Consider the following 10,901-nt stretch of genomic DNA (forward strand, 5'->3'; position numbering starts at 1 on the left):
GTTATGCGTCACTAGGTAGGTTGCCTTGACGTGTGCCATACCCCGCCCAAGTCACTCGTCCTGAGTGGTTCTGTCTCTACTTTTGGACAATCGTTTGACTTCCTCCACCAAACCAGTATCGTTCTTGAGACGGTCATTTATTAATCGTTGTATCGCTTGGTTGGGCTCCCATCCTTCGGCTTTCTGGGCTGGGAATAAGTACCAGCAGCCTTTCCAGTCATGGAAACCTAAACATCCTCGACAAGTAGGGCCATCCGGGTTCGGATTGACGGTCGTCTCTGCTCGTTTTCGTTTTGTTGATACTCCTCTTCCGCCGCCTCGTGCTCTACGCCCACGGCCTTGGCCTCGCGTATCTCGATGTGCATAGGATGTTTCGTCCGTCGCCCAATCTGAGGCGTCTCCTTGGACTTCAATAGTGTCATTATCGCGGTCTGTGATTGCAGGTCTGTCGTTCCTGGATGCAGCGCCGTATGTGGCTGCGAATGCGCCTCTCTTGATTCCTGACGGCCTTCCGCTAGCGTTGGCCATTTTTGCTTCGTATCGAATGTCGGCAGCGACCTCTCGATAGTTGAGGGAATTATTGAGGATTTGAGGACGTCGGTGTTGTCGGAAAGTAGATGCCCAGCTGGGGAGAACATGGTACATTGCTCGGTTCAGGTCTTCCGCCCAGCATTGCGCGTCGAGGGCATCAGGGACTTTCTTGCTGATCGCTTCGGCCATCGTCGTCTCCCACTCCGTGACCCACTCGTTGAGTTTGTTGATCTTCGGGGCTGTATGTACGGCTTTGTGGTACTTGTCGCGCGCTTCGGGTCGAAGGCGTTCGTTGTATACCACTCCAGATCTTCGTAGCTCCTGATACCACTTGTCTAATCGGTCTCCCGTGACGCAGGATGTTTTCTGATACGTGGCCGAGACCGTCTTGAGGACAAACTCGACCAGCTTCTGCTCCTGTTTCTTCGTCTCTCTATACGCCGTTTCTTTCAGAGAGTAGATCCTGATATCATGCTCGTATTCCGCTCTTCCTTCAGACGTCAACTCTCTGATTCGCCGGGGCGGTACGTAATCTGAGCCGGGCGTCATTGTGCCACTATCGGGATCGTCCGGATCTGCTTGTCTGGGGTAGTCTCGGATTTCTGGAAGTTCTGGTCGCTGAGGCCATCGGATACGATCGGTTGGATCAATATACTGCCACAGGTCGTAGGCGTGCGCCAGTTTCTTGAATTCGTTGGACCAGGAGTCCCAATCCTCCGGAGACGCGTAGCTAATGGTCCTCTCGGCGTGTTTGGCCGACATGGTGATAGAATGAACCGAAGGTCGTATGCATTTGGGTGCGCGGGTTGCTGAGATGCAATTGAGACTCTTAATTGTCAGACATTACGTGTATTCGGTTCATTGATGTGAATTGGTGTATTCATCTTGTGTTCTGTTGAAATCTACCCCTTAGAGGTTTTACCATTTCGGCTGTAATCTTAAAGTATCCCTGCTTGCACGTGAGACCCCAGCACCTGTTCAACAATTAGATAGAATTCCTCTAGATATCTGAAGATAGCAAGCCTTCCCCAACTAGGCGTTGGCATACTTCTTTACGTTCCCTGCAGATCGCAACCGAAAGAGCCGTCGCAGTTGGTCGAATTGAATGAATAGTCTTGGCTGCGATGGCCAGCTCCTGCAGCGAACCAAATTCCCCATGCCAACACTTTCTGATGATGTAGTCCAGTTGATCATGATGTAATTCCGGGAAATTCATGTTTTGAAACATTTCAACTTGAGTTCGTCCGTCCTCTATTTCGCCTTCGAATGGTTCGCGGCCTCGGGTCATGCAATACACGATTGATCCAATCGCAAATTGCTCAGTTTGAGGTCCATTCAGACCCCAGGTTCCTTCATCAGCACCGGTCTCCGGTCCTAAAAGCCGTGCCCAGGGAGCGCCATTACCGCTTGCCGGTGTCCCTATCTTATTCGCCCAACCAAAATCCGTTAACTTAAGGTGGTCTTCCGCATCAAGAAGAAGGTTTCCAGGTCGCAGATCCCCATGCACATACCCAAGCGACTCAATCCATGCTGAGCCAGCTGTAAGCTCCATCGTCCAAGCCTTCAGAAGCTCGACGGGTTCTATCCTTTTGACCCTAACGAATTTTCCGGAGTCTCGGATTTGATTGTTCCGTAGTCGATTCTCCAGCGAGCCTCCTGCGAGGAATGGGAGGAAAATTGCATCTTGAGTTCGGTAAAAGCTCTGGATGACATGTGGGCTCGGCGCGTGATGCTTTAGCTCATCGAAGAACGCGTTTTCCCGCACAAAATCGCTTGACCCTGTAGTTCTGGCAAATTTGACGACAGTGAATTCATCAATTCGAAAGATCCATGCAGTGGCCCCAAGAGAGACAAAGGGAAATTTAGATAATTGAGGAGGTGGAATAAGACACATTGTGTCGTGAGCTATTTCGCAACAGAACTGATGGATGGGAAAGGCCTAAATGGCGACACAAATACGTGGCAGGGTGGAGGTTATCGATTTTTGACCACAACATTGTTTATATTCATATAGTCGCTTAAAGAGGCCGTGTTGCGGATAATTGCATAGCGGCATCATCATCATGGCTAATCATGTTGTGTGATAATAAAACTCATCGTGCTCAAGATTTAACCCATACTCCAGAACTATTTTGAATCCATTTCTTGTTATCTTTGCAATCGTCGCAAGGCTCCTTCTTGGTGGTTTGCCCTAAGTGCTCTGTTGACCTAACCTGACCGCAACCTCCGCAGTTTTCCCATGGTACTTTGAACCCAGGTTGGTCGAGGCCATCACCACAAATGAACTTCGTCTTGGCGATAATTTCTTTGCACATGTTGAATATTCAGGGACATTCCTTTCTCAGAGATTAGCGTTGAATCACTGGCTTCAAAAGCGTCCAGCAAAGGCATACCTGAGCTACAATCAGGTGGGAATGCTGTCGATGTCGAAATCTGTTAGTTGTAGCGATCTCCGACTGGGCATCGCCCGTTTTTATTGTGGTCAGAAATCCCAGATAGCACCTCCATACAATTTGGATGCCCGCCAAAATCCCCACCATATCCTTGATTACTCATATACTCATTCAAGTCTTGCTCTGGGTGTCATAGGCAGCAATTTGCAAGTTCAAGTTTGTGTGAGCTCGGATGGCGTGGCATCGGGAAAATTTGCGGGGCTGTCGACTGACTGCCGGATTCCCCGCCACACCGGACAACAGCATTACCAGGCAGCAGTGCAAAGGCCACCAACCGACGCTGACGCCCCTGCTGACAGGTCAACTGGGCTGGCTGTAGGGCATGCGACTGACCACACACTCCAACCACATCATGCGCCCCTCACTCGCCATCGAAACAACCCCTTTGTTGGAACACAGACAGTCTCGGGACGAAACACTGATGGTTATAGCCGTAAGGAGTAAGCTAGGCAGTGTAGCAATTTCCTTGAAAGAAGATACATGAGAAATCGTGGTGGGGCACTGCGGGGAAAAAACTGTCGACTCAGAGCAAGCGCGCCTGGATTGGGAATAATGGCTGTGGGATCTGCCTTTGTTGTAATGTGACACGAAAAGGTTGCAGTGAGCATGAAAGTCATCAAGTTGAAGGAGGGGAGACCGGCCCGCCCCGCGCAGACCGCTGAGAGCCGACTTAATGTGCTGTATCTATTCGCCCTTACAGGAAAAAATTGCTGCTGGTGTTGGTTATATCCGACCTTCTTCTCTTACCTCACACGATACAGACCCCACGACTTGTCTACTGACAGCAGCCAATGCGGACAAATCGTCAGGATGCGGTGTTTTCTCAGCCAACTTTGCCAGAAATGCATCGATCCATTGCTTCCTGATGCTCAAACCGCAGCAAGACCAAAATGGGCATGCACTTTGCCGTCTGAACTGCGCGTTGTTTGGTCGAAGCTGCGGTGGCTTACTGGGGGGTTGCGGGGGCGGGTGATCGGGCCGTGCTACGTTTGAGGGGGCTCGAGCGGTGGTCAGTGATCAAACAAACCCCTCTTTGTGTTGCTCAAGACGTGCATTCTGACGAGACTTTGGATCCGAGAGGGGAAATCATTCCATCGTTATTGCAGCCTGAACAGTTCTTGGGGTTGTGGATCGTTATTGTAGATCACTCTCTGTTGTACGGAGGAATGAGGCCAGACGGCAAGTGGGGCTCAGGTCACAACAGCGTGTCCGCGATTACTCATTGAATGGGAACGCAGGGGTTGTTGCGGTAAGGCCCGCGGAGCTCGGGCTGCTGTTTGTGCCTCGCGTGGCGGGCCAATTGCGGGCCGTTCGTTCCGGGCCCGCCACCGCTTGCGGCGTAACCCGCTGGATGCCCAAAACTCAGAGGCTGAGCGGCAGCAGACGTTGTTGCCAGCGCTGATGGCGCTTCCCACTAGGCCATAACTTCACACTCTGCATAAAGCTTTCTTTACGATAGCCCCTCCGCCCTCTTGCCTCCATCGTAACGACTCCGAATGTCGCGCCGACTGCGACGCGAAGAATACACCGTAGGATGGATATGCGCCCTCCATGTTGAGCTGGCGGCGGCGCAGGAGATGCTCGACGAAGAGCATAAGGACATTGAGCGCGACGACAACGACGAGAATCTGTACTCTCTAGGTTCGATTGCCGGACACAACGTTGTGATTGTGTGCCTGCCGTCGAGCCAGATCGGCAACAACCCTGCGGCGGCCGTGGCGACGCAGATGAGGGCGACGTTCAAGGGGATCCGGTTCGGGTTGATGGTCGGTATTGGAGGAGGAGTTCCAAGCGCAGAAGCGGACATCCGGCTCGGGGACGTGGTCGTCAGCCAACCGCATCAGACTTCCGGCGGCGTTATACAATACGACCTCGGGAAGGCGACTCCAAGCGGCTTTGAGCGGACAGGATCACTCAACTCTCCACCACAGATCTTGCTCGGAGCGGTAGCCAAAGTGCGAGCGAACGAGCTCCGAGGCAGAAGCAAGTTCTCTGAACACCTCTCAAAGCTCGAATGTATTCCCAATTTTCAGCGCGGCAAAGCGGGACCCGACGTTCTGTTCGAGGCAACGTACAACCACGAGGGAGGACAGACATGCGATCTGTGCTCTATGGATAGGCAAGAGGATCGGCAGCCGCGAGAGAGCGAAGAGGTGATGGTTCACTACGGGACGATTGCGTCGGGAAACCGAGTCATGAAGGACGGACGCACGCGGGACAGGCTGAGCAGCGAGCTTGGCGGCATTCTCTGCTTCGAGATGGAGGCAGCGGGTCTGATGAACAGATTCCCCTGCCTCGTGGTCCGCGGCATCTGCGACTATGCTGATTCGCACAAGAACAAGACATGGCAGCCGTACGCGGCGGGAACGGCAGCGGCGTATGCAAAGGAAGTGCTGTCGGTGATACCGGCAGTTGAAGTTGCCGCGGCACGTACTGTGGATGAAGCTATTATATCGGTACGATAACACTTCCCTTGCCTCAATCTTCGGCTATCGGCTGATATCGATGCTGGCTGCCACAGGAGATACTCCAGTCCGCTATTCATAGTTTGGATCTGAATCAGTTCCTTCCGATGCTATCAGCAGTTGATCAAGAGAAGCATATATCGACAATACCACCTCTGGATCCAAACAACATGGGGTTTTACTGGATCTTCCGAAATATGGACTATGTGCAATGGAACGACAGTTGTTCCCAGGTTCTTTGGCTGTCTGGCCCGCCCGAACGCGACATCCATCAAGCCTCATCATACATCTTGGGCCAGGAGAAGAACACAGCCTTGAGAACAGATCATTTGGTTCTGTACTTTTTCTGTTCGGCTGCGAGTAGGAGAAGATCGACTGCCAAAGATTTCGTTCATACACTCCTTAACCATACCCTCTGTTGTTCACCGGTGGACAAAGGGACATTAATTATGCGAAGTTTCCTCCATAGACTTTTTGATGAGTTTATGATGGGAGAAGTCCGTAAGTGGAAGGAGCGGGGCTTTAGCGAGAAAATCTCTTCAAATGAAAACATACAAAAACTTCTCGACGGTCCGGCGAACGAACTTTTGACTGCTTTGGGGACAGTTCTGGGTGATGAAAAGCAACGAAGCTTGTCGGTTATTATCGATGGATTGGACAGAGTCAGGCATCAGCGAGGCGAATTCATCCATGGGATTCGCACATTCGTCAACCGTCTACAGCAACGAACCTCGAAGGTCAAGATTTTGCTCACGAGCCAGCCACTGGCTGAGATCAAGGATTTACTAAATGGGCTATCCTGTATTGAACATGACAGGGGAAGAAAAGGTTCGCCTACATCCCATTCCCTGATTCTAAACTAAACTAATTAACACTATGAATGAAGAGTGCTTAGCTAGCCTTCGCTTTAATAACACGCGATACGACAAGATTTCGCGAGAGCATCGAGGCTCCTTCGATTGGATCTGGGATCATAATCAGTACAGCGATTGGTCCAAGTCAGACGCCTCCCGACTTTTGTATATCCAAGGGAAACCAGGTAGCGGGAAAAGTACTCTTACAAAATATTTCGGTGACCATCTCCTAGAACGGGAACTGGCTGCGAAGTCATCTATTGTGGCCACGTTCTTTTACAGCTATAGAGAAGGCGAGCTTCAAAGGAGTCATTACAGCATGCTCCAGTCAATTCTCTACGACATTCTGGACCAAGACGAGGGCTTCTTTTACCATCGCTTTCAAATCGAGTATCGGCGTCAGCGCCGCCGTGAGCCACGCGTTGCTTGGGATTACGATTCACTGAAGACGGTCCTCAAATCTTTACAGGATTACCCGGCAAAGAGACTCTATCTAATCATTGATGCAGTGGATGAGTCCGAGGAAAACGATAGGCGCGATATTCTCAAACTATTGTTCGAACTTTGTTCCAAGACGAAATATTGCATTGCGAAGGTATTCGTTGCAAGTCGGCCGGTGGGAGAGCTGGATCTCCGCATAAGCCCGTCGCGTCTTAATTTCATAAGGTTGCAAGACGAGACAAAGCGAGATATTTCTAGCTTCGCTCATTCCTTTTTAGATGGTCTCAATCTTACCCATATCCTTGCTCAAGCAGCGGAATACATCATTGAAAATGCTCAAGGGGTATTCCTATGGGTAAAACTAGTTGGAGAGCAATTGGTGAAGTCTTACGGGGACGGCTTTTCTGAGGAAGAGATCTTTGGACTCCTCAAACAGCTTCCAACCCAGCTGGAAGACTTCTACAAACACATGCTCGAGAAAATGCTGGAGGGCAAGTCAGATCTCGTTGGTGATGTAAAAATTTTCCGATTCGTCCTCTTCGCGAAACGTCCTCTTGCAGTGGACGAACTCCTCCATGCTCTTGGCATTCCGAACAATCCTGACACACAATTCACTCCGTCCAATGATTCTTTTCGGAAACGTATTCCATCCGAGCAACGTATCGTTTCCTGCGGAGGCAACTTCTTAGAAATCAAGGGACGTCATGGTACTGGCATAAACATACCCCAACTCCTCAGCCCTCAAACTAACCAACCTGTAGGGAATGGGACAGTTCAAGTTATGCACCAAACTGTCCGCGAGTTCTTCCTCGATTCCAACGGAGATGTGGCGCACTCCAAGTTCCAGATGTGCGACAGAGATGCCCACATTTGCATATCTATGACTTGTATCCGGTATCTCATGCTTTGTGCCGCAAATGCCACTCCAGTGGCGGCGCTGCCGCATGTCGGATTTTGGACTTCGGAGCACTTCGAACGCTATGCCCAATACCTGGACGAATGGCCACTGGCAAAATATGCCTTGCAGTATCTCACACATCACATAGACGGCTGCCATCAAGATGCAGGAGTCGTTCGTATCCGTTCCCGGCTCATTGATAAATTGACCGACAAACCGGTCGTTTACTTGCTAGAGAAGTGGGTTAGTTCATGCCTGGGGAGAAATATCCTAGGTAAAGAACAGGGTGCTGCCGCAAGGGAGTTCAGAAACACACTCTGGCATGCTGCAGCTCGGAACGGGTTTTCTACAGCAGTTGAGACGCTGTTGACAGTTGGGGCAAACGTGAACACGAGGGAGAACGACGGACTGCCAGCTGGTCGAACGGCGCTCCAGGCGGCGGCAGAGGGCGGCCACGTCGACACAGTGGCCAAGCTGCTCGTGGCGAATGCGGACGTCAACGCAGAGGGGGCGGTAAAGTATGGTGGCCAAACAGCGCTCCAGGCGGCGGCAGGGGGCGGCCACGTTGAGATAGTGAACAAGCTGCTGGCGGCGAATGCGGACGTCAATGCAGTGGGGGCGGTAAAGTATGGTGGCCAAACGGCGCTCCAGGCGGCGGCAGGGGGCGGCCACGTTGAGATAGTGGACAAGCTGCTCGCAGCGAACGCGGAAGTCAATGCAGCGCCGGCGGCGAATGCCCGAACGGCGCTCCAGGCGGCGGCAGGGGGCGGCCACGTTGAGATAGTGGACAAGCTGCTCGCAGCGAACGCGGACGTCAATGCAGCGCCGGCGAAGCATAGTGGCCGAGCGGCGCTTCAGGCGGCGGCAGGGGGCGGCCACGTTGAGATAGTGGACAAGCTGCTCGCAGCGAACGCGGAAGTCAATGCAGCGCCGGCGACGGACGATGGCCGAACGGCGCTCCAGGCGGCAGCAGGCAGCGGCCACGTCGAGATAGTAGACAAACTGCTCGCGGCAAACGCAGACGTCAATGCAGAGGGGGCGGCGGTGTATGGCCGAACGGCGCTCCAGGCGGCGGCAGGGGGCGGCCACTTCGAGATAGTAGCTAAGCTACTCGTGGCGAACGCGGACGTCAATGCGGCGCCGGCGGAGTATGGTGGCCGAACAGCGCTCCAGGCGGCGGCAGGCGGAGGCCATATGAAGATCGTGGATATGCTAAAACAAGCGATCGTAGGGAGATTTTGGGCCAGGGATGGCGGGATATTTAGAGAACAAAATTTTATTAGAAGGAAATAAAACAGGACATGCGAATCAGGCTCCTACTGTACGCAGTCGTGGCGGTAATTCGACGAAATACAACAAAAAGTGCCGAACTTGGTCCGTGCACGTCGCTGGGCTACCTGCATTAGATCTGTGCACGTGTTATGTCTTTTATAGTATAATCTTAATCTGTAGGAACCTCAAGACGGGTTAAGTCAATCACCGTCATACCGCGTTTTGGTTACTATGTCCGAGGCACCCAGGAAGCGCGGGCGACCTCGAAAGTACGATACAGTAGAGGCAAAAGCAAGGCAAGATGCCATTGCTAAACGCGCTAGACGGCAGCTTCGGAACCCCTTGGTGCATGGACATATTCGATTTCAAGCTATGCTCCATAACCAGTAGATGCTTTGTCACCTTCATCCTCGCCGCAACGCCACCAACAGTCCACAAACTATCCTGAAGTACTCGTGAACGTCGCTAGTTGGCCATATGGAACTGAGACATCACTCACTAGCATTGGGCCAAACAGAACATTCGAGGTGGACTCAATTTCGCCCAGCCCGTTAGCAGAGGGGGTATTGAGATCACCCGTGATGGGACCACGTGGTGATCAGCGCCACTCTACCAGAGAAGATGACATATGTGGAATTCTGAATTTAAAGTTGCACAACTCTACCATATCGGGCTCCTCAGAGGGAGAAAGCATATCAGGCTTGCCTGATAGAAGTGCCTCTCCTAACCTAGTTGCACACGACGCAGCTAAAAGCGACTGGGATGGGATACGGCAAGATGGAAACGTAGCTGTCGAAGAAGAGGACGCTGGCGATGGATTGCTGTCTGACGTCGAGTATCAATCAGAAGACGCTTTCGAAACAGACCTCAGCTCTAAGTCGGATGTCTCGGATGCTGAAAGCGAGATGGGCATCAACGACGCCGATACTTCTTCCGAGTCGGATCTCTACTTGGCAAAGGGTTTCTTAGAAAGAACTTGGCGGCGTTTATGCGATTGCCAACAACAAGAAAAAGAAATCTCCAGCGAAGATGCAAGGTCTGGGCTCAGCCTAAAGAATATGGCAGACTACTGGCGGAACCTTGCGGTGCCAGATGCAATCGGAATTGCGTCGCCTCAGGCCCGGACAGACGAAAATGAACATGTTCAGCCGGACTGGTTCTCGATATTACCGGTATAGACCTCTTTATTCCCACTAGGGGAACTAAGTAATAACATCAGTACTTCTACTTCTATGATTACATAATATACATCATTAAAATCAGAAAAAGTCGCTCTACTCAACAGACCCACTTTTATCCAATAAGTGTTGAACAGGTGCTGGGGTCTCACGTGCAAGCAGGGATACTTTAAGATTACAGCCGAAATGGTAAAACCTCTAAGGGGTAGATTTCAACAGAACACAAGATGAATACACCAATTCACATCAATGAACCGAATACACGTAATGTCTGACAATTAAGAGTCTCAATTGCATCTCAGCGACCCGCGCACCCAAATGCATACGACCTTCGGTTCATTCTATCACCATGTCGGCCAAACACGCCGAGAGGATCATTAGCTACGCGTCTCCGGAGGATTGGGACTCCTGGTCCAACGAATTCAAGAAACTGGCGCACGCCTACGACCTGTGGCAGTATATTGATCCGACCGATCGCATCCGATGGCCTCAGCGACCAGAACTTCCAGAAATCCGAGACTACCCCAGACAAGCAGATCCGGACGATCCCGATAGTGGCACAATGACGCCCGGCTCAGATTACGTACCGCCCCGGCGAATCGGAGAGTTGACGTCTGAAGGAAGAGCGGAATACGAGCATGATATCAGGATCTACTCTCTGAAAGAAACGGCGTATAGAGAGACGAAGAAACAGGAGCAGAAGCTGGTCGAGTTTGTCCTCAAGACGGTCTCGGCCACGTATCAGAAAACATCCTGCGTTACGGCAGACCGATAGATAGTGTATCGGGAGCTACGAAGATCTGGAGTGG

General features: G+C 51.7%; 2 protein-coding genes across 2 annotated transcripts; one reads left to right on the plus strand and one right to left on the minus strand.

Annotated features, from left to right (window-relative positions):
- Positions 1 to 532: 532 nt before the first annotated feature.
- On the minus strand, positions 533 to 4,232 carry FOXG_19695 (AGC/DMPK protein kinase). Its single transcript, XM_018399960.1, has 2 exons — positions 2,925 to 4,232; positions 533 to 2,867 (listed from the first exon to the last, which is right to left on the minus strand). Exon 2 carries the CDS (start codon positions 2,423 to 2,425, stop codon positions 1,532 to 1,534), a length of 894 nt encoding a protein of 297 aa, XP_018244548.1. The 5' UTR covers positions 2,426 to 2,867; positions 2,925 to 4,232; the 3' UTR covers positions 533 to 1,531.
- A 248-nt stretch (positions 4,233 to 4,480) lies between these two features.
- On the plus strand, positions 4,481 to 8,935 carry FOXG_07196 (kinesin; the record flags this gene model as incomplete). Its single annotated transcript, XM_018385825.1, has 5 exons — positions 4,481 to 5,055; positions 5,131 to 5,440; positions 5,506 to 6,277; positions 6,390 to 7,451; positions 7,506 to 8,935. The coding sequence occupies 5 exons, from the start codon at positions 4,481 to 4,483 to the stop codon at positions 8,933 to 8,935; spliced, it is 4,149 nt and encodes a 1,382-aa protein (XP_018244549.1).
- Between the last annotated feature and the right edge of the window lie 1,966 nt (positions 8,936 to 10,901).

The sequence above is a fragment of the Fusarium oxysporum genome, chromosome 6 (assembly GCF_000149955.1).
Source record: "Fusarium oxysporum f. sp. lycopersici 4287 chromosome 6, whole genome shotgun sequence".
Classification (NCBI taxonomy): domain Eukaryota; kingdom Fungi; phylum Ascomycota; class Sordariomycetes; order Hypocreales; family Nectriaceae; genus Fusarium; species Fusarium oxysporum.

Excerpts from the sequence above, each read along its gene's own strand:
- FOXG_19695 (XM_018399960.1), bottom strand. The coding sequence starts at position 2,425 with ATGTGTCTTATTCCACCTCCTCAATTATCTAAATTTCCCTTTGTCTCT.